The 24823-nt window shown below is 36.2% G+C and overlaps 1 protein-coding gene and 1 long non-coding RNA gene across 4 annotated transcripts in view; one reads left to right on the plus strand and one right to left on the minus strand.

Moving 5' to 3' along the window:
- Window positions 1-9623, plus strand: part of LOC139954917 (uncharacterized) — an 81768-nt gene extending 72145 nt beyond the window's left edge. Inside the window, exons 7-9 of the mRNA XM_071954907.1 lie at window positions 6582-6614; window positions 7528-7594; window positions 8649-9623. Coding sequence (XP_071811008.1) covers window positions 6582-6614; window positions 7528-7575 — 81 coding nt within the window. The 3' untranslated portion in view covers window positions 7576-7594; window positions 8649-9623. The remainder of the gene's footprint in view (window positions 1-6581; window positions 6615-7527; window positions 7595-8648) is intronic.
- A 7733-nt stretch (window positions 9624-17356) lies between these two features.
- Window positions 17357-22796, minus strand: LOC139954925 (uncharacterized). 3 transcript variants are annotated; one of them, XR_011788237.1, is made up of 3 exons: window positions 22397-22796; window positions 19474-19685; window positions 17357-17699 (listed from the first exon to the last, which is right to left on the minus strand). It is a non-coding gene; the product is annotated as an uncharacterized lncRNA (long non-coding RNA). The 3 variants fall into 3 exon arrangements; XR_011788235.1 differs by having other exon boundaries at window positions 19474-19688; window positions 22397-22795; XR_011788236.1 differs by lacking the exon at window positions 22397-22796 and adding an exon at window positions 21747-22220 and having other exon boundaries at window positions 19474-19688.
- Window positions 22797-24823: the final 2027 nt, after the last annotated feature.

Below are 24823 nucleotides of genomic sequence, written 5' to 3' on the forward strand. Positions count from 1 at the left end.
GATACCCTGCAACTCACTAAGATATCTAGATATGTTGTCACAATCACGTGACTGCTCCTAATCAGTGAATTATTTGTCGTTGATCCAGATTTAGACAATTTGTGTCCCTCACATATAGTGTCATGGATATTTGTTTGTTAAAAATCTTACCTTAATCTTCCCTGTTGGACTGCAGTAACATTATGTTTTAAAGTCCTCCCCATTCCTTTCACAGTCAAGTTTACATACCAGCAGATTGTAGCAAAAACAGCACAAAGTACAGAAATTGTAAAAGTCCACTTTTGCTACTCTTTCTTCAATCTTCAATCTTATTCAATTATTTACTCAAATTTATCAAGGTAAATGTTCCGACGGTTCCACCTACACTAATTTATATTACACATTTAATACCTGTAGTTTCTAGGTCAGAAATGAGGATGAACTGGTTATGGTAACGGATGGAGACCGATGTAAATCAGCGCGATGTAACTTTGTTCTTTGTATGGTTTTAAAATCATATCAGAAACTGGTTTTCATAACCTATCGTTTGTGTTTGGAGTGCATGTATAAACGAAATTGCTTGTGAACATCAGACTCACCGTTATCCAGAGTGCACATACTGGACATTTTGGCGATTGATATAAATGAAAGAAGAGGTGAAACGTTTACTGATAATATGAAAGAAATTTGAAGACTATTTTGTAAATTGTGAAAATATTATATTCGTGATTTGGAATAAACTGTAAAAGAAGATCTTGCAAAGATATTATTTTAGTGGCACCAGATTCGCTCTTTAGAGTAAAGCATTACCGATTATTCCGTAGAGCTGTGATTAAATCACTTTCCACGCACATTTACACAACAAGACCATAATACCAGTCAGTATGTTACGGCAATTATACTACTGCTTCGTTCTGTTGTCTAGATACCATGGTAACCAAATAACTAGACACGTATTTTTTTGACGCTGTTTACGAACACAATGTTCAAAATATCACGCATATGACACCGAATGTTTTAAGATACTGCGTCACGGATATACAATTTTCTAAGCCTTTGTCGTATATATATTTTGCTTTCTGTATTTTGTTAAAAGCATCTTAGATGTGCAGTAGACTCTCATTTGAAGAAGCATGATCCGTTTAAAGCAATGGTTGGATGACAAGACTAACTTAACGAATGTAGCATTAACATAGCTGGTTTCGTTTACAGTATCAACTTAATCGCCATCAAAGAGCACGAGTTTTCACCAGTTTCATGAATTATTATAACTTTGATAGATGCTTGAACTCATTAAAAACCTGGTAACTTTTTAACCAGCATCGGAACTTAAATCAGACCTATTACATATCTCATGACATATGCACATACCAGCTTCACCTTCTTATACAAGTAAGAATTGGGGCTGTAGTTGATTCTATTCTCATCACCTGCTGAGACTAATTACAAGCGGTCATATTCATAGTTCCTACAATAATATTGCTACACCGTTAAACAAATAATATGTTCACTTATAGCTTCCGTAAAAAAATATCTTACTCGAATTCATTAGAAAAATCCGGCGCATATATTATTCCTTTGAATTATCACCATTACAACATTTTAAATATTCATAAACAAGAGAACCAAAGACTAAGAAATATAAAAACCAATACATTAATATGAATTTAAATACAAGAAAGTAAAAGGGGAATACATGTTACTAAAACGAATCTACAAAAATGCTTAAAGTGCTTCTATTTGAATTAAATTGCAGCAAGGTAAAGAAAAATAATGTCTGGATGATTTGATTGGTTCCTTGGTAGTAGCACAGCACCAATGTTACCAGGTTGGATTGCGTGTGTGTGGGTTGGGGGGGGGGGCAGGTGTGCGTGTATGTTTGTGGATGTGTCTGCTAGCTTGTAAACACATTATCTCAACAACTACAAGTGAGTCAATGTGACGGAGAGCCAAACGTTCCAAAGATGTCGCAAAAGAAAGTGAAGTGTCAATGTTCAATTTGATATCAACATATTACAATTTCATATGGACATGTCGAAACAAAATACAATATGTTATTACGTCCAGGAACATGTCAAATATATACAAAAATAGTATGATATGATATATATATATATATATATATATATATATATATATATATATATATATATAAATATATATATATATATATATATATATATATATATATATATATATATATATATATATATATATATATATATATATATATATATATATATATATATATATATATATATATATATATATATATATATATATATATATATATATATATATATATATATATATATATATGATACTATGTTCAAAGTATCTCTTTCGAGATCCGGCTTTAGGAATCACAAATGACTTCGAGTTGGTTAGAATCATGTTTGATCTCTAGAGTAAGGCAAATATGTCACCAGAAAAGAACTAGGATTGTTCGATACAGGCGACAAACGCCTACAGTGGAATAACCACCTTTCTTACAAGTTTCGAACCTCTGAACATACAATCAGCGTCGATGGCCTAGTGGTTAGGGTTTCCGCGTACAAAGCGGGATGCTTTTTCGAATCCCGGTGGAGGCTGTAAGTTTTTTTCACTGTTCTAGATTTTCCTTGTCATTACGTTTTCAATATATATATACAGGGATGTGCCCACGCTGGGCGGCACTTGGTGGCCCGCCCAGCACTAAAAAAGTTCCGTCCAGCAATGTCTTAAAAATCGTGAATCCCGCCCAGCACTATTTTCATCTAAAATCCCGACATTACTAACAATATATTCAACATAAATTGGGCCTAGCCTATGCCAAAATTATACAGACTAATAATGCATCAGTTACGCATGCAAGAAACATTACTAACGGCTCTCAATCGGTCCCTTGTAAAATCTCTATGAAACAAACTAATAACTTTTACCAGGTACGTAATATATTTCACTAAAAAAACATGAAAAATGATAATAGTTAGCAAAACTAGTACCTGTGTAAGTGTTTAAAAGATACAAAAGTGTCAGCATTTAGCATCTGAGCACCTTAAAAAATCGCCCCTCCCCCAGCAGTGGCGTCGCCAAGGGGGGGGCCCGGAAAACCTAGTGCCCCCGAGTGCCCCCCATCTGAGATTTGGGTTGGTAAAAAAATATATATATATTTTGTTATATTCAACTCCCATCATCTGAGTTGGTTTTTCATAAGGACAAAGAAGCACGGTAATTCGTATTTTCTTCAAATGAGCTGCAAAAAATGAAAAAGTTTATCCTTGAACGTCGGGTATCGAAGTCGTAACCCGCGCCATCACAACAGGTGTCGATATTTACATTGAATGTGTCAGTGCTCACGCCATACCAGAGGATATACACGTCCGCTTCGCGAGCTACATGACTGTGAGAAGGGAGGGTACTGCGGTATGTTGCCTTGGTCTGAGGTTGACAGGTTAGGAGCTGACGAAATGTGAGAATGTGAGGGTCCGCAGGCACCATACTTGCCTATATTTGTGGACCCATATATTAACCCTGTTGTGTAGGGGGTGCAGAGGTCATTTGAGGCCAGATGCTTTTAGGAACAAATGGCGAATGTTCACACCTGCATGCTGAGCCATACTCGATGTGTGATCAAACTTTGGATTGCATGGTGAGATCCCTGATAGGAGCCAATAACGATGCTGGAACCTGTTACATCTTAATAGATAATGGGCGAAAACGAGAAGGACAAGAAAGGAGTCGGGGGTCATGCACACATTAATTCAACAAATGTAGGTTCTATTGATAGGGTTAGGCATTATATCGACAGCATGTGGTTCATATCCTCTGCAAAATTCTGCGCCTTGTTAAAATCATTACCTCAAAAATAGCAATTTCTGGAGATATCTTCAAATCGAATTTAGCATCAAATGTGGCAGCATTTTGCATCTAGCCCATCCTCCGTATGAGAAAATTTTCCAAAGGGGAGGGGGGCAGTGGCGGCGGAACCGGGGGCTTGGGGGCTCAGCCCCCCAATGAAAAAGCTGAGGGGGCAAATGCATGATAAGCCCCCCCCCCTCAATATTTACCAAGGCTCCGAAACGTGCATCTGCCCATTTTTCAATGCATACTTGTCGATCTGTCCGATGCACACGTATACTATATAGGTGTAATAATTTTAGTAAATGCTGGGGGGACCCTCGGCCCGTCCCCTGGCTATAGGCCACATTGTCACCCCATCAAATGCTGGTGCCCCCCTGTGCCCCCCAGACTAAAAAGTCTGATGACGCCACTGTCCCCCAGGACGGCGATCAGTATTCCCGGCACTCAGGAAATCCTGGGCACATCCCTGTATATATCCCGATGGAGGCTGGAAGTTTTTTCACTGTTCTTGATTTTCCAATTCATTACGATTTTCATTTATATATCTTCTGATCTATAGTCCCTAAAGCTCTGGAGAATTACTTGGACGGTAGGTCCGCTCATCTTATATTGTGTTGAAATGATGCAATTTTGGGACTTGTCGCCCTTGAAAACCAAAGTAGCAAAAAAAGAGTAAGAATTATCTCCCAATGCTACAGTTTCCGGGTGCTTGGCCCAGTGGCGGAGCTAGGGGTATTTGTCAGGGGGCAAGAATGGTCTGTAGTGGCGCTTTTTACACTATATAAGTGGAGCGCCACCACAGGTTGGCGCGGAGCGTAAAGAATTTTTTTTGAGAAAAGATACGCCCTAGATCGCCGGAAATGACCCTTTCCGGGCCTTGCTAATTTGCAGATAATCTAAGAATATATAGGTGTCATCGCCATTTGTGACAACTCGGAAGTTTATATGGGTATTGAAAGTACATGCGCTTAATCACAATCCCTGTGGTATCTTTGTGAGTGCGCATGTTTTCCTAGCCCTGACACAATACCTGTTGTAACCTACTGCCCTAATCAACACACTGATCATGGAGCGGCGTATAACGTACATGCCGACATAAAGGTTAGTGTTTATTACTATATTAGCCACTGCGCGTGGCGTATCGTCTAAAAGTAGATTGAAAATAGCTTCGTACAAGGAAAGTGCCGATAAAATAAAGACCGCCGTTAGAGCATTTTGTCAGAAAATTACACCAACAAAATGTGACAAATGTCAATAGGTAGATGAGAGTGCAATAAAAAAGTCAATCGCGAATAAGTAAAAGTGGTAAAAGCTGAAAAGGGCGCCAGCAGTCCATTTGATTCCGTCAGGGGGGGGGGGGGCATTCGCCCCCGTTGACTATATGGACGCTCTGCCACAGACTTGGCCCCTGGACCACCGTACGGGCTTCATTATATTCCAGTGCTCTTTTCCGCTTTAAAGGACTGAGTATATGAAAATTGTCACAGCTGAAGTCCCAGCCCCCCCCCCCCCACCAGGGCTTAGAATACATATCGGAGACATATATGTATTCTCTAAAATGTATTTTTAGTGCTTTAAACTTGCTACGAGAGAACAAGAAGTCCAAGAAACTGTGCGGCTTACAATTACTCTCTGACATTTATGTGCTCCAGAACTACCAGCTGAGGTAATTAACTATCTGAAATGCTGCAGCTTACGGGGGCTTCGCCGCACTCCTTTACCCATCCACCGAAGCCAACCCACAAAAACAAGAGAAAAGTATCCCCACCTTAATCTAAGCAATGGTTGAGCTTGTACTTATTTAGACTCCTTTTAGAACCCACTTACAATGTTGCACCTCTCCTAGCTAGGAGCCACCCAAGACCAAGAAATGGTTGAGCTTGTACTTATTTAGACTCTTTTCAGAACAATGCTGCCCCTCTCTTTGCTACTCCAGACCACCCCCAGTCCCAGACAACTGACAAAAACAGTTTAATTAATGACGGTCAATCGGTTAATTGGTTGATTATAAACTGGTTAATAATTATTTTGTACAATCGTGTGCTTGCCCCCTTGGATTTTCTTATGTAGACGGTAACATGATTGCACAAAGTACCGAAGTATATTTATTTATATATATTTTATATCTTAAGCTATGAAGCTGGGTCAATGTGTTTTGCACTAATTATATCCCATACTTGTTATTCCTAAGCTATTCCTAAACTTATGAGTTATGACATCAGCGCAAAAAGAACAAAAGGGTGTTTCATGTATGTCGATGAAGAGAGGTTGGGGAGGGGGGGGGGGGGATTGAGGGGATATCTCATGCATTGACTCTACACTGAATACTGCACGTTTTATGTGTATGTATGGATATCTCATGCATTGACTGTACACTCCATGCAATATGTTTAACGTCTTGAATAGAGATCTCATGAATTGACTCTAAACTGAATATTACATGTTTAACGCGTATGTATGGATATTCCATGCATTTTCCGTAAACTGAATACTACATGTTTAACGTGTACGTATAGATATCTCATGCCTTGAATGTACATCTCGATACTGCATGTTTGATGTGTATGTATGGATATCGCATGCATTGAATGTACATCTCAATGCTACATGTTTAATGTGTATGTATGGATATCAAACTTCAATTATTGGGAGGTCAAATATACTTTAAATTTAATTTGGTGTCAAATTTAACGTTGCGTAATTCTTTATTAAATATCTTTTCATCAACTAACAATTATATATAATTCTCTTCGTTTCAGAGTTGTGACGACGATGGGAATGTAGGTCTAAAGGTAGGGAATACAGAATAGTTTTTGATTGCATATGGGTTGATGTCACGTGATTTAGAATACGTGGTTATAAATTTCCATGACTTCGACAATATTGTTGAAAGTATCATTTTTTTGTAGACTTTGAACACTTTTCTGCATCATGTTATGCAAAATCTGTGAATGCGCTTTTACTTCGTAATAATCAAGTATTCATTCCTTCGAGTAATGGAGCAAGATTCTACAGTTTTGAAATATTAATTTGATATATGTATGTGACTAACGCTAACTAAAACTGTCCTGGCGACGAAAATCTTTAGAGCCGAGAAAATGATTATTTCCTTAATTTAACTAACTTTTATTTCCTGAATATATAATGACAGTGCCTCAGGTTAATCAATTTCTATGTTAGAAATTTCCAAACTTAGCAAAAGAAAGAAGGTTACAGTGATGATTTGAGCACTCCTAATATGAATGTTGAAGTCATTGTAGATGATGAGGGGTGAGGGGGGGGGATACAAGGGGTCGAATAACAACAATTTCTTGTTTTTTGATATAACTTATAACATAATGGTATAAACTATTAATTATTTTATTTAGACAGGACTTAAGTCTTGATACGTTTTAGATAAATATAAATTGACAAATCTGAGCTGGTAACGTTCCAATAACTGTTCTGTTTTCAAGATATACACCTTTAAAAGGTGCTACATCTATTGAACGCTCCTTTAAAGTTACATTGGTGATGATGTGTGCTCCTCAGTGCAGGCCTAAATTTATATACTGATCCATTGTTTTAGAAAGAATGAACCATAGACAGTTATGTTATACTTAGGTATAAAAGTAAAGTTGTGTTAATAACTACTTTGGGCCTTTTGTGTATAGTTGGTTGTTCCTACAGTGCCTTCATTTCGTGTCTTATTTTTCTCTTATTTAGAGGGTCTTCAATAGAGTACGTGAAAGACTGCGGGATTTGATTGAATGACGTAGAGGAAGCAGGAACTGTAAGTCAACATCATTCAATTTTAGATGTTATGTACCTTCCGCATTTTGTCTTTTATGTTATGTCGATATAAGCAATAAAAAAGTTGACATATTTTGGCGAATATTCAACCTCCCTTTCTAGTAGATGTATTGCTTATCAGCGACCATTCGTAATATCGCTGAAACAGTTATATTGGGATCTAGTGCTTGTTGGTCTTGTATTCCAACCACTGGATACAAATCACGCATTAGTTCTCTCCATTTAATGTAAATGTAAACAAAATTTGTAATTATAAGAAACACTAATGAGGAACATTATCTGATTTCAATACGGTGACGCGACTTCTAGGGACGTGTAACATCATTTCAATCTGTGAATAAGAAGAGAGTTGAGTCTGGGCTAGGTGATTCGATGCATTATTCAGGGACCTTTTGCAAAGTCATATCTGCATCCACGTTATTTAAAGTCACAATTCATTATACAATTAGGTGATAGAATAAGGCTATTAGTTAATAATATAATTATTAGATATTACGATAGAAAGTAAAACCTTATATGGCATCATGCTATGTTGGTATAGTGTTGTAGTGATTGGTACCAGCTACATCATTACACATGGCTACAGTATGCATGAAACAGAGGTAATGTCAGACACTCTTGAATCGATGGGGGTCAGGGGGTGGGGTGATGGGGTCAGGGGTCAGAGGGCCTACTATCTATTATGGACGCGAAGTATTGCATGCAACTGATTCCATTATTCTTAGATATTTCCCTGTTTCTTTGCTGTTGCACTGATTTGGTGGCGCACTGCTTCCAAGCCGCATTCTCTCTAGTGCATTAGTTCTACTATACTCAATCGTTCTGCATAAAATATGCTAATATCTATGTACTAATTGAACAAGTAGTCTTTGTCCCTAAGTATCAGTCAACGTTACAAAGAGCATATATGTGTTCATTATTTACAGGTTTATATATTTAATTATCCGATTAAATGCCTTTGTTAGCGAGTTTGAAGATGAATTTGTAATGATATCGAGTTAACCTACATCTGGTGACATTTATCTATATTGCAGCTCTTTACGGAATGATATAGGAGAATTTGAGCATCGCCTGGCAGTCGCCAACATCAAGATGACGTCATCAAATCACTTTAGTATCAAGTTTGAAAGGACGAAGTAACAAACACTTTAACTTTTATATTTATTTTGGAAGGTTGTCTAATACTATTAGCACTTCAAGATGTCAATAAGACCCTCCAATTTGAATTTCAGTATGTCACATTTGCATATAACGCACAGCACGAATTGTTTCGTCATCAATTCACTTATTCCTGTAGGACTATATGTACTGATGGATGGGATTTAGTGATGTACCTGACCGATAATAGAAAGTACATTGCAGAATGAGATTGATTATGAGTGGTTGGTATGTTACTTATAATAATGACATGTACTCAGACAGTGTGCAAAACATACATAGACACACACACATACACAGTTTAAACAAACATACGTTACTTTAATTCACGAAATATATTACTTTTATACCTATACATGTCTAGTTGTTGTTCCCAATTTAGTAGAAAGTTAAAATAATGTGAACACATACTTAAAACATCAACAATGCTTTTACTGTCACTTACACGACATTTATTTTGTGTCACGTGTTCTTTTTCACTTGAACATTATTCAATTCCTGAAAAGAGCTTTCCAAAAAGTTTCAACAGATTTTGAATGAAATTATCATCACATCAAGTGTACTGAATATGGGGCAAATTGGTTAGATGTCCGTAGTGTTTCAATGGCTGTAGCTTATATGAGAGAGAGAGGGGGGGGGGGGGGGATCGGGTTGATGCCCTTAGTTTGTGAGTAACATTAATATTTGCTAGTTGGCTTCAAACGAAAACGTCATTGAAACCTAACCCTTGTTATTGAAAGCAGAGTGAATTACAACACATTGGAACTGCCAAGGCCAGTGACAATGACATATATATATATATATATATATATATATATATATATATATATATATATATATATATATATATATATATATATATATATATATATATATATATATATATATATCGTGTGCATCACGACCTTAGTTATTGTTCCTCACTAAACGTATCCGTATAACGGTTCAACGTCCAACAATCAATCAAGTTATATAATGTTTCACATGTGATTGTATACTCTTATAATTCATGTGTCTTCACTCTATATATACATATGAATTTGAAATAATCGCCAACAATAGCAATTGTCTGTTCCTTGTATTGTTCTTTCTACAAACAGATTATTTGAATTTTATTTTCAATAATCTGTTGACTCAAATTTCATTTAACAGTGAACAGTTCTGACAGGGATGCTTTCACTCGCGATGTTTCAGGAAATGTATATTGGCTTATAGCAGGCTATGATGTCATGATTCAATATAAACTGTGTAACGATTTGTAACAAGTAGAAAGTTTTTTTTTTTCATTATACCTTTTTATCCATTTTTTCCCTTTTTCATTACACATTTTGACCAGAATATTGAAGAAATATATGACGTAATCGGTACGTAATAATTTGAGTTGGTTGAGACTATGTTATTGTTAAATTTGTTAAATATCGTCCCCGAGGCAATGGTTGGCTAGATACAATTATGTTTCATTATTCTAAACCAAGCAATATAACAGTAGATGTGGTCATACCCCCCCCCCCCCCCACCCTTGTCTTCTGATGCTCTCCGTTGTTATTATAGTCCTTATTAAAGCCTTCGCTGTCAGGACAAGAAACCATGACATGAGCTTACTTAATTTAACAAGATTGAACATAATAACGCTGATAATGTTTTGTACATTTTTAAGTAAACATTAAATACAATGGTATATTCTCTGTGTTTCATTTTTCATTTGTATTATTTCTTTCAAGTTTTTATTTTACTGCATCACATAAAGTTTCTATATGTTTGTGAGACTAAAGGAGCATCAACCACAACGATCATGTCATATTACATGATAGGTAACCTATCGATCATTGTAATATTACATGATAGATAAGCTATCGATTATTTTAATATTATGTGATAGGTAAGGTATCGATCATTCTAATATTATGTGATAGGTAAGCTATCGATCATTTTAATATTACATGATAGGTAAGCAATGGATCATTTTAATATTATGTGATAGGTTAGCAATCAATGTGCAAGTCACTTTAGGTCACTGACGCATTTGAGCAAAAAATGCATTTGATTTTGGAAATATCCATTCTGGAATATTCGTTAAGATACAAGACTTGTAGATTTGAATAACTATTGAAATTTTACAATTTGTCTTCATTAATTGCTTCATTAACAGTCTTCTTTAATAAGGTAAATAAGTAGAACGTTAAACAGTTATTGTTTTAGCATGACATAATTTTTTCTTAGTAAAGCTGATAATATTATGTATATATCAATTAATCCTTACATACAAACATCGGCTCTGTATAGTATATACTCTTCATGTTATTCTTTCATTGTTCTGTTAATGCGCCTTATAAATGATTCTACTTCTTTCATTTTATTTCAGATCTTCTTTATTTCTTTATATTCCGATATTTTCCTTCGATTTATAACAATTCTAAGACTACATCTAATACTTGCTCTAATTATTGTTATATTTAGTCATTAATAGTTAGATTTCATTCTTCTTCAACCATTTAATAATTCAACTTTCTTCCAAGATTTAGTTGCTTTATTTCGTTCCTCCTATATCTTTATCATGAATTAATCTTTGATATTACTCACGCGTCAAACAGTGAATATTAGAAGAATACTGTTAAATGTTATAATACTAACAATGACTGGCTGTCTACCGCTACACCATTGATTGTGTTACTCAAAATCATACTAAAACATTGTCTTAGACATTAATGAATAACAATGACATGTATTGTTTTTTATCCAGTTGTTCGTTCCATTATTATGATCACTAATGATGTTTCCCCGAAGACAATAGGACACGTGACTTTGACGTATAATAGTAAAATTTTAAAATGATAGTAACGAAGATAATATTCAGTATATTTAACATGAACCTTTAATGCGATGATCGGCTCTCCATACATATCTTTCATTCTTCTTGTATCGTTATTTTGCTTCACTTAATTAATGGTGCTGGTTGATGATTCATGAATATTCATGATCTCTTCATTGTTATTCAGTTTTTGTCGTATTTGCTTTAACGCAATTGGATATTATGAATACCGATATAACCCAAGCCCTGTCCCGCAAAATTCAATATTTACATAACTTTACAAACACAAATTAACAAATACATGTGGACGAAATCCCTGCGTTGCAGTATCTGTTTATGATATTAGATATTTCCATGGAAATAATTGTAATTGTTCTTGGTATCTTCCATATTTCTGTATGCTTGTACAAATATATAATTTTGCAACCAAACACACTTGTTCCATTTGAGGCGATCCTGGTCTCTCATTATGATACAATTACAAGCTATTCATGCCATTTATCTGTTACCATATCATAAGTACATATCGTAGATGTTCATGTATATTGAAATTGTAATATCAATGGAAGCAATAAAAGAAACGAATCAGATAAATATTGTCCACAGTGCTATCTCTATGTCACATGTAGTCTATGTAATAACTTGTTTTGGTCTGCATCAAGATCACACAGAAGGTTATGACTACCCAGTAACTCTCAAAACAGGTGAGGCTGGTATAGTTGCGGTTGAGATAAAGAAATTCTTCTCTGATAAAAATGCCGCTATCACTCTGTGTGCCTTTAATTTAAACTTTCTCTTCAAGTTCATCCCAAACTTTTCTAGAAAAAAGTATTGGTCCCGTCTGACCTCAGATGAGCTTCGACAGAAATGTAGTGAAACCGGTAGATAATATGTATAAACTAGATATGATTCTGGCGTACACTTACGTAAGTTCGAAAATCATTTGATATCATTCAAACCAATTTAGAATCTGTTTAGGACTGTTTAGCTGCTCCAAAGACTTGTTTTTATATGTAATTCAAAGGCAAAATAGTTTGCGTCTCACAACTTAATGTATGATTCTGTAGCGTTTCATCATATGACTGAGTAAATGGCTTATTGTAACCTTCATGGTGTGACTTTGTGGTCTGCGGTGCAAGAGATATATCTTTTCGTTAACAGCGCAGTTAGTGGTATACCACAAGCTGACATATTGTAACAGTTTATTCTAAGCAAGCGATAGTATCAGATTGATACAAAGTTCAGTGATACAAGGTAATGATTGTTCCCATATTTAATATTTTATGTGTTTAATTAGTCAACGTACTGATAATAATCATTAAATTAATAAACAAATACAACAGAACACACATCAAAGTTCAAGATTGACAAAACGAAAGGCTCCATCTGTTTGCATTACGATAAGGAGTATTTGGTTAAGTAACGAGAAAATTTGACTGGAAAACTGGCTGATCGATCTTATTTTCATGCCAGTGTTTAATAACCTTCTGATAATAAACACGTAAATGAATAACATGCACTTAAGTTCAAGTTAAGCACGAGTGAAATTAAGTTGGTTCGCTGGGAAGTGGATGGCGGTTGGGAATTTTGATATCATTAGCATATATTACGTCATGATCAACTGTTGGTGTGTAAGATATGCAGCACCACCAATATTACACGGGAAGATTAAAGTGGAAGGAAGGGGAATTGTAGGGGGGTGGGTGAATTGGCGTGGTTAAGTTCCATTATTTGTCTGTAGTATGAGGCTACATTCGGTTCAATATCTTACTATATAAATAAAAATAAAACAATGTTGACGTATGTGAAGTATATTTTAACCCCTCTTTTGGGAGTTGGCGGGAAACAATGTTAACCAAGAAGAAATTATAACACACAAAACTAGTTGATCCATTTCGAGGGTGAGACAGGAACGGCATGAGTGTGAAAGGCTTCTGTGGCCATAATAAATGTTACACCTGATCATATTTGGTTAGGTTATGGGTGAAAATAATTTAACATTTAACGACGCTTAATTGTACGTGTGTGTTTATTTGTAATATTGTTTTCGTCTCCCTAGTCAAGCCATGTAACGTTAACTCCTATAATTATAATATCAACCAATCTAACCGTGTGGCTGTGGCCGTTCACCTGCTGATAAGAAATAAACTGTTCGAACTAATAATACAGGATAAAATACATTTATATTATCTGACACAAATTTAGTGTAAGTCTTCTATCTGCATGTATTATTACATCGTGTAATGATATCATAATTTACGTGAACTTACTCTTCAGAAAACGTTACTTTACACAACTGTGATGAAAAGAAAGTGTTCCTCTTTTTGTAAACCATGAAGCAGCCGTATTACGACTTAGCAAGAATGTTACCAAAATCTTCAGAGTATATTCAAAATTAGATTGCAATTAATCAAATTAAGGTATCTTGTTTTTTTTAAGTCGGTTAATGAGAGTTATAAATTAAGTTAATAAAGCTTGCAACTTGTCGTCACCCAGATATCTGTCTATCTAACTAATCCTTTGAAGAACTAAAGATACACTACAAACACTCAAACTTTAATTTACTGTTAGTTTGAATTGAACCTTACAATTTCAACGAACAACTTGACTGCGGTATTCCTGAAGCAAATAACAGATTTATCAAAATCAACCTAAATATTTGTTTTAAATAAACAAAGAATAATCTCATTAGCCAAGAACGAAAGAGGTCCATCCAATCTAAAAGTGCACCTAAAAAATGCTGCATTCAAATTGAACCATATCTCTGTACTGGTCTTAACAATGTAAGAGTTGATCGCCCCACAGATCTCATTTCTCTGTGAATAAAGCGTACGAGCGCCCTCTAAAAACAATAAAGTTTGCATCTCACTGGGGAAGGACACAACTTTCTTCTGCTTATAACAAAGGTATCGTAAGATGAATACTGTGGAGTACGGTTAGGATAGTCAGAGTGAGGTTGTAGGATTAATTAGATCATCCACGTTTGTTTGAGATTGGAAGGGCTGTACTGACGTTCGTTACTTGTTGATGTTCACAATAATGAATATTCAAAGAACATAATGATATAAAAATTAAACATCAAGATAAACAAAGGTGGAACTAGAGTAATAAACAGCTTACTACCGTTTTTTCCCCATTCATCGGAAAGGGGGGAGGGGGGTCCTGCTCGTTTTTTAAAACCGATTTGGTTTGGTATATAGGTGGTTGAATACAACTATATATTTACAGGGCTAACTCTCTAGTACATTAGTTTGAATGATATAGTTATGCTAGGAGTTAAAGAACAAACTTGTGTTTATGTACAGAATTAAAAGCAGGACGACGATCAAGATTTTCTAGGTCGATCGGTCCTTAATCCATCATTTTGAACGATAAACCTGCATGATATATCATAAAAATCTTCATTGACAATGCTAAAGTTTGATTATTTAACCGAATTATCGGTCGGATTTGTAATCAAAATCCAATTTATTTCCGGTAAGCTTTCATTTTTAGTTGTAAAACCTGGAATACCGGTTCAAAAGAAGACCGGCATTGAGCAATAATCCAATTTTTCCGACAGAGTGAAACTGGAATATATCATTAGTGTGTATTTTGCTTTGTCATACACGTGATTCCTTCGACATGCGAGGAAACATCCGGTAAGATTAGCATAACAATACGAGTAAGAACCCAGTCTGAATGAGAAGAAAACCGCAGGTGGCTTTAGCTTTGTGAACATTCCAGGGACAGATGTTCTGTTAGTCATACAGTATTGCATTAAGATAGCCTGAATAGGCTCGTTGCTCGTGCATAAACTCCATACAATAGCAATTGAACGTACGGGGACTGCTGGTGATAGTGTAACCATTTAGTTAAATAATATTTACTTCAAAGGCATCAATTAAAGACACTGCAACCTTCTCATCGTGCTCTATACATCCATGGAAATGTTTGTTCAATATTATTCTCATTGGATCAATATCCCAGGATTTTATCTTGTGATTATTTCGCAATGATTTCGTAATCCAAAGTGATGTAGGCTACCATGGATTCAGGATCAATAGTTTTCAGAGACCTATACATTTTTTCGAGGGCTGAGAAAATGATTCAGGCTTATGAAGGAGGATTTATTTTTTCGGAAGGATCACTTTGGTTTTATACCAGGATACACTTTAAACTATAGCATAACGCCATTTCTTATCAGATGGTGAAGTTCGTACGTAACTTTACTCTTCCTGACTTCCAGAAAGTGTTTGGAGATTAACAGATATTGAATGTCAAAATATTGTCCCGTTGACCTCTCGTCATCTCATGTGAGTAGACATTCCAATGAAAATCTTTGTTAATATTTTTAATCTGGATTAAACGGTATTAGTTTACACACTAGCAACAGTTCGCCTCTCCAAGACCTATAGGTTATTGTCACATAAACCACCAGAAACACTATCCCGAATTAATTAAATTTTACCAGCCCATGATTTTCTTAATAAAAGAAGCAAATTTGAACGACCTTTATTATCATCAATTTGGATAAATATATAAAATTAAATATCGGCTTAACAAGTAATTGTATTATCAATATTATGGGTAAAAATGATGTTTTAAACATCCTCCGAATGGTCAATCACCACCCAAGACCAAAATGAAAAGTTAGAATAAGGTAAATTAGGTAAGACATATTAGTCCTTGACTTTCAAGATAGAGGCGATATCATTTAGTGCAGTCATTGTCTATCACTTGTGTTGAATACAAAGAAACCAGAAGAAACACACATTCACACGTGACTCACTCCTTTTCGTAATGAAAGTAAATTAGACATAATTTTCAGCGTAAGAAAATCGTTTCTTGCAAAACTAAACAGAGCCAAACCTAACTTAATATTACAACCGATTTAAACTAACTATCAAACGAACTATATCACGCTAATGCATAAATTAATTGCTGTTCATCGTTTTGCGTAATTCAATGGCGTTGTAGTACCTTCCGATAAAATCTCAGTGTAATTAACTACTTCACTACTGACAATACTAATAACAAATGTCTCCATGAAAGTATAATGTCCAGGCAAGCACAATATTTTTGTGACGTTAATTTTCATTTGAAATTTTTAAATGCACCACGTGCTGTAGTACGTCTTTACTGCCTTTCCTTTTTCTCTTCGAAATTTCTTGACCAACCTTCTAAATTGCATTTAATGATCATAATTGATTATAACACCATTTGAATATAAATTGCTGTCATGGTGAAAATGTAAATTACCAAGTTTATATTCTTTAGTACCATCATTCAATAATTTATGAAATAGTTTAATCCATTTACTGGAACTAAACAATAAACATTTCGCATGCGCAAATCTAAAGTATTGATATTATACACTGAAAACTTAAATTGGTTCACCGACTAACATAACGTTAGTCCATCTGGTGCCTCTCCCGACTAACATAGCCTTGGTCAGTTGCTATACCGACTAATTTATTCCTTAGTCAGTTGGATTTCTTAGTCGGTCATCTTAGTCCGTCAGCTTAGTCGATCAACAATTTCTTAGTCGGTAAATGTATATTAGTCAGTTACATTAGTTGGTGACATTAGTCGGTCTTTACCGACTAATTTATATGAGCCACCGACTAGTTTATAGCAGGTTTTACATTAGTCAGGATGGTGCCTCTCCCGACTAACCTTTCTAAGTCCGTATCGACTGACTAGTTGCACCGACTAGATTCACTGAAAGAATTAAACCCGACTAGTTTCACTGACTAGCATCACTGAAAGAAAAGAGAGAAGAAGAAACACAAATAATGTGTACGTTGGCAGTATTTATTTCTGATAAAACTTCTGATGTCTACAAAAGGCTGACTTTCGACAGATAGAGAAGAAATCACTGTAAATAAAATCTGAAAATCTGATTTTTTTTCCAACAAAGTTAAGACAAGTTAATGGATCAAACATGAATCGCAAAAGTATAGCACTGCACAATAATGCAAAGTTGAATCTTGGGCAAGGGTTCCTCATGACTTTCCTTTTAAAGTGGTACCCCAAATCGACACCAGTTAAGTCTTCACGAACAAAGAGTGTTTCTCTTAACTACAAATGGCCTCCCACTTGTCTTCAGGAAGCCAAAATCTGCACCATTATTGACCTGTGAACAGAAAATATGATATACGTGTAAGCACAGATACAGATATAGCACATAACTCACCTTATCATAAACATACATTTACATTAAAATTTTATAACATATTGGGAGGTATACATTTAAATCTAGGTCCCTCAAATTACAAGCCAGGAATAGCAGCTTTACCAAATTATTATTAGCTTTGCACAGCATAACACCAAGTTATTTCTCAAAGCTGAATAATTATGTTAATCATGTTAATAATGATCCCAATAGACCGGGATCCCAGAGGGTTTGGTTAGCTGGGAAGGTAACCAATTGCCTTGTACATCACAATGTTCACAGTGCATTCCTGTATATGAAACCAGACGACTGGCAAACCGACTGTGGTGGGTGTGGCTGGGAGAGCAATTTTAAAGTCACCTGATAGCTAACCTAGATCAGTTTTCATGGTAACACATCAAAGTAAGTACAATATGTCAGGTATGGCCCCAAGAGCAACAAATGGCCATTGCCAGTAATTATTGGTGGTGGGGTACCCCTGCCAGTGATCTATATTTGACCCCTCAAGGCTGACCTAGGTCAGCTCATGAGGTAACCACTTGAAACCTACTGGAAAATGTTGGTTAGGGCTTCAGATACAACTGATGGGCATTGCCAGTAATTTTTATTGGTGGGGTACCCCTGCCAGTAGACCCCCAAAATGCCCATCCCCCATTGACCTAGATGAGCTCATGATGTAACCAGTTGAAAACTACTGGAAAATGGTATCACTTCATATGTAAGGGATGGGAATTTCCAGTAATTTATATTGGGGGGGTACCCCTGCCAGTAGACCCCCAAAATGCCCATCCCCCATTGACCTAGATTAGCTCATGAGGTAACCAGTTGAAAACTACTGTAAAATGATTGGCAGGACTCTATATATATGTAAGGGATGGGCATTTCCAGTAATTTATATTAGTGGGGTACCCCTGCCAGTAGACCCCCAAAAAGCCCCCCCCCCCCCCCTCATTGATCTAGGTCAGCTCATGATTTAACCAGTTGAAAACTACTGGAAAATTATTAACAGGATTCTATATGTAAGGGATGGGCTGACTCTGGCAGTGGTGGCCCACCAATATAAAATACTGGAAATGCCCATCCTTACATATGAAGTGATACCTATCATTTTCCTGTAGGTTTCAACTGGTCAAATCATGAGCTCACCTAGGTCAATGAGGGGATGGGCATATTGGGGGTCTACTGGCAGGGGTACCCCACCAATAAAAATTACTGGCAATGCCCATCCCTTGTATCTGAAGTCCTAACCAACATTTTCCAGTAGGTTTCAAGTGGTTACCTCATGAGCTGACCTAGGTCAGCCGTGAGGGGTCAATTATAGATCACTGGCAGGGGTACCCCACCACCAATAATTACTGGCAATGGCCATTTGTTGCTCTTGGGGCCATACCTGACACATTGTTCTTACTTTGATGTGGTTACCATGAAAGCTGCTCTAGGTTAGCTATTAGGTGACTTTAAAATTGCTCTCCCAGCCACATCCACCACAGTCGGTTTGCCAGTCGTCAGGTTTCATATACAGGAATGCATTGTGAACATTGTGATGTACCAGGCAGTTGGTTACCTTCCCAGCTAACCAAACCCTCTGGACTCCCGCTCTACAGATCAGTGAAAATTTGACCAAACTTATGAAGCTTGCACGTAAATGATAAACTAGACTGTTTTTTTTTTTAAAACAGGTTATGAAAAGTATCTTAAATATCATTAAACAGTTGGGTACAATAGTTAAACTCACTCTTCCATCTTTTTTCTCTATGGTACTTGTTCCTTTGCTTTTTGAACTCTTGGATAAACTCTTTTGTTCTGCGAAGGGTACCAATATATCATCTTAAAACATGTCTTTAAGCCATATATAACACAGTTCTCCTCTTCTGTTGTTGCCTCCACACTGGTGTCGTACATCACAGGAAAGCTCACCCTTGACTTAGATATTTGGCTTTTCAATTCCTGCTGGAAAAAAGAAACAGCAAAGTATTCATCATTTGAAAAAAAAAATAAATAAAGTTGTCACCACAAAGTTATGTGAGATTTGCTTCCACTATAGTCTCAAAAAAACAATCCCAAAGTTTGAAGCAGACTGTATAAAGCTGAAAATTTGAACGAGAGTGTCATCACCATTGCAACCAGAATCAAATGCCCAGAATACAGAGATAATAAAACATGGGCTAAATCTTTGTTTGTTTTTATGATCTTTAAAAATATAAAATTTTAGAAACAGAAATGCACTGAGCCAACTTATTTATAGGCCTAATCGTTTTTAGTTGTTATTTTGCTTGCTCACATAACAAGCCTGTTTAGACCTAGGCTAGAGGAGAATCAGTACTTTGTTACACTAAGTTTGTCTACGGTCGTTTTGATTTAGTCTTACTAGTAGTACTAAAGTATATAATGGACCGGCGAAGACTAGAGAATACCCAGAGTTTTAGCAACTGCGTTAAAGGAATTGTCTGGTGGAAGATTTTGATACATTGTCTTTGTAGTTATTATTTTTCTCTTTCTAACCATGTAAAAATTGTCCCCATTCGACGTTTCCTTTTTGTAGAAATCTGGTTTTCAAATTCACCAGTTTCTCACCAAAAGTACCGTTTGTTCGAACGCTTCAATATGGTGATTGACGTAGTGGTTGCAGATAGGCAAAACAGGCGACTTGAAGTTAGCACTCCCAATTCCGCAGCAAACAAACTCACGTGTAAGCACATTGGATTGCCTCATATATATAACGTACATACTCGCGAACGTATATACTACGATGCTCAGTTGGTGTACTTGTATAGCGTTACACATAGTACACTCACACTCAAACCACAGTTCATTAACTGTTCTTCGAAATCGCTGAAATAAAATTCACGGATCAATTTAACAGTAAAAGGAAAATTGTAAAGTATTCGTTAAACCGAAAGATGAAACTTGGCGCCGAATCGATGTCATCGCAGAACTGTCCGATTGTAAACGTTAGGGTAGCCTATACACGCGAACATTCTTCGCGCTGGAGCTGGATACCGCGATGTGTAAACAACGAAGAGCCTGCTGTTAAAACTTATCTTGTGTTTCACAAAGACCACGAAACCACCGATCTACTACATATATTGCGGCTTAAGGAGTTTTTTAAATCATATCTAATTTATAAGAAATTTCACCGGAAATTATTGAAGAAATTGATCGAATCGTTGTCAGAGCAGAATGTAGCAATGAGAAGCTTGGGCTTCGCAGAACTGTCCGATTGTCAACGTTTGAGTATAGCCTACATGCGAACATTTTTCGCGTTGGAGCTGGATAGCGCGATGTATAGCCTGAACAACTCAGAGTCTGCTGTTAAAATTTACCTTGTGTTACACAAAGACCACGGAACCACCGATCAAGTACATGGCGGCTTAAGGAGTTTTTGAAAACATATCTAATTTTAAAGAAATTTCACCGGAAATTAAGGAAGAAATTTATCTGTATACAAACGCTGTTTTTGTTGTGATTACCGTATAGGTACTGTGCGGAGGGTGGGTTATGACGCAATCTGCTATGGCAGAGCTGACGTCACGTATTGTACTGTTCAAATCATATTTGAAATGTCTATCCATAACGATTAAAAAATCGTTTCTCTGTCAAACGCAACATTAGCGTTCTCATACTTTGACAACATGTTTGGAAAATTATTTACTATTTTTTAAGATAACTTCTTTGGGCCACCAGACAATCCTTTTAAACTGTATCATCTGATCTATTATTTACGCCAATGAGTTTCATTCAATCTAGGATCAAAAAGAGAAAACTAATTAATCTTAACCTTTAAACTTTGCTACTAAACAGATATGCTTGAATTACAAATAAATGTCAAAAAACATCATAATCTAAGAATCGATGCATATACATACACATAAACAGAATAATTTGAATTCGCGCAAGTGAACCCTGCACTACATTGGACAGTAAAAAAACGTGCAATTAGACCAAACTAAACATACTAAATTTTCCGTTACTTCTACATAAAATATCAATACAAATACAACAACTTACTCTTTTGGCAGTATACTAAAAGCACATGTTATAATAACTTCAGACTATCAAGCTTTCCTGAGAAAAAAACGGTTATTACTTCTTACAGTAAGCAAGTCGACCGTGAAGGAATGTCGCAATTGTTTCCTGGGCGTGACCGGAAATTAAATACTAAAAAATGATAAATGAAAAGGTTAAATAGAACTGAAGCGTGCATCCTGACTGCTCGCAACATATAATACCGTTGACTAGCCAACATAATGTGTTCAGCCGACTGTGACTGTACGTTTGAAGGTCTAGCCTTGCTTATTCAATATCACAAAGCCTACCCATTTAGATTTACATGGGAAATTACAGGAAATCTTTACCAAATGAGTGTAGACTTCAAATAAACTATTGAGCCTTATAGTTCCAGCATTTGTTTGGGAATAAATTAGAAGATTATGTGCCACTGTTCAATCTAGCCCAATACACACATAACACATTGTTAATTGGTGTTTAGGATGCACACTTTAGTGTTGATAATGCACTGCAGTACCCAGTAGAAGCCTATAGGCTACTCACTGTCATTGCACTTGTGAATTGCGAAACGCCAACGTGACAACGGTAGCGTTACACTAACCATAATACAGTACTAGTGCCAGTGGCCTAACAATTAACTTTAATTTTACCTTCTAGTTAAAGGAATAACAGGTAGGCCGATGATGCAGTTAATACCTCCATTCTTCTAAAGACCTTCTTGGGTGATTTACGGTTGAAAGTTGCTTAGAGTGATCGTATGAAACTATGCCAAGCCCAGCAAGCTGCCGTTGCCTCTCGGTTTCCAAATTGAAGTGAATCGAATTGGGTTAAAATACATTAGTCCGTCGACACCGACAAAGCTACGATTATGGCGTAAATCGGGTGTCCGTATCGTTCTTAGTCCATGGGTTAAAATACCTTAGTCCGTCGCCACCGACTAAGCTGCGATTATATTTTCCTTAGTCAGTGTAAACTAACTAAGAAGCAGCGATGAAACGAAGATTTTTGCTAGTCCGGGTGCATTGACTAACGTTAAAGACTAATTTAACGCTAGTCCGTGGCAATATTGACTAGTTTATTTTTTCAGTGTGGTATTAATGAATATAGTCAAGTTCATGTTACAGCAATGCAAAAACGACGATTTTAAAAATATTGTTATTGATTAATGGTAATTTAGAGACATTTTAAATTTATTGAAAAGACATAAATATAAGAAAAACTGGTAAGTTCATCCATGTATGTATGTTTGCTTTAAGAAAATTGCCATTTTTTTTATAATTTCGAAGTAACTATTTTCTAGATCTTGACTAAGTTAAGCGACAACAGTCTATTAAGCAACATACCATGTTGTGCACCCGTCACTCACACTCTTAAATATTAGTGTGAATCGTTAGCGTACTACCTAGCCATGAATCATGGATTAACATGACGTCACATTTGGACGTGCTGTTTTGCTGTACTGCCCTCTGTTCCGCCCTCTGTTCCTTTCACTGTTATACAACCAAAACGAACGACACGATCGTGACTCCCTATCTCACCAATTCGTCACAATTGACTTTTAATATTTGCTAGCATATAATATAGTAAACCTATTTATTATCATTGGCTTATCTAACTAAACACTTATAAGGTAAGATCACCTAGGCCACGTTAAACATCAAAGGTGGGTGGGCGTCACAGACAGAAGTGCTCCATACCTTTATAAAAGCAACTAACAGTTTGTTACCATCGAGTCAAAAGCACCCTCACCCTATTCATAAAGTTCGTGCCACTGTAAGCGTATACAAAAGTCATATTTTTACTTGTTGCTATATGAAAAACAGCAAACTCGACAATTAATCCTTTCGTCGAGATGTATCGCCAACTCGAGAGGAAAAAAATAAAAATTGATCGTGCTGTCCCATCAGAACCCCCGTATATTTTTCATTAGTGTTTAAATAATAACTTATGTTAATGTTCTAGAGAGAGGACAAAGAAGGGGAGGTGGGAAAGTGCAACTGTTCTTGTAGTTTCCAATATTGCTGTATAGAAATGATATTAGGTGCACAAGGATACTATATATTGTCATAACATTCCTTTACGCATGTTACGATAACGTGACTTGTGATTTTAAATTCAACTTGTCGACGATTAATTTCAGTAATCACCACCTGTTTATTGTATGTCGACTTAGTATTTATTAGTCCACTTTAGGGCTATGGTATCGGGCCGGGATTGGGTAACATTCCCAACCCAATTTTGTGTAGAATTGTTAATGTAAAGGTACCCCATTTCATTAATTAAGTTCATTTTTTCATGAGAAAGTGCCCTTTTGTTACAATATCTAATGTTCTTGTGTTGAAAAATTTAAGAAATATAAAGGTAATTAGAAAGTGCTCTATTGGTGGAAAACATTCAAGAACTGGCATTTGCGGTTTTAAAGTAATTCTGTGGCTGCCCCATTGAAAGTCACATGTCCCATAGTTTTTAGAAGTTTGTGAGTAACCCCCTCCCCGGCCCGCCAAAATTAAACCCTTACGTTACGCCATTGTTCGGATTTACCAAACAGTGAACAACAGCACGTCATTCATTATCGGCAATGATTTGTGTTCCACCGAAAATGGTATGTACGGATTTTAGGAGATTTCTATGTTATTATGTGACATCTGATAAATATACACTCTAAAAACTGTTGGGCAAAAGTGGTTGAGCAAACAAAGCATTGCCCAATATGAGTAAATATTAACCAACAACTGAGTAAAAGAAATTACACAACTGATATGGGTAAACTTTGTTGTGCAAAAATTAAGATGTCGTTTATTGTTACTTTCTGTTGGGCAAACAAGCTTGATTTGCCCAATGTTGTGCAAAAACCAGCATTTTCGCGCCATTACTATACTGGTACTCTGCGCGATGTGCATGCATCATGAGTAGATCGTATATAGTGAAAGTACACAACTTGGCTGACGAATTTGTTATCGCTATACTCAAGAGGTGGGAAATGCCATAGTTATGTGCTACATTTGAAGGTGAGCGTAAAAAAAAACAATCCTCTGCTTGGTGTGTGCATCGAACACTGCGATCTCTACAAATAGTGG

The sequence above is a fragment of the Apostichopus japonicus genome, chromosome 17, assembly GCF_037975245.1.
Source record: "Apostichopus japonicus isolate 1M-3 chromosome 17, ASM3797524v1, whole genome shotgun sequence".
NCBI lineage: Eukaryota > Metazoa > Echinodermata > Holothuroidea > Aspidochirotida > Stichopodidae > Apostichopus > Apostichopus japonicus.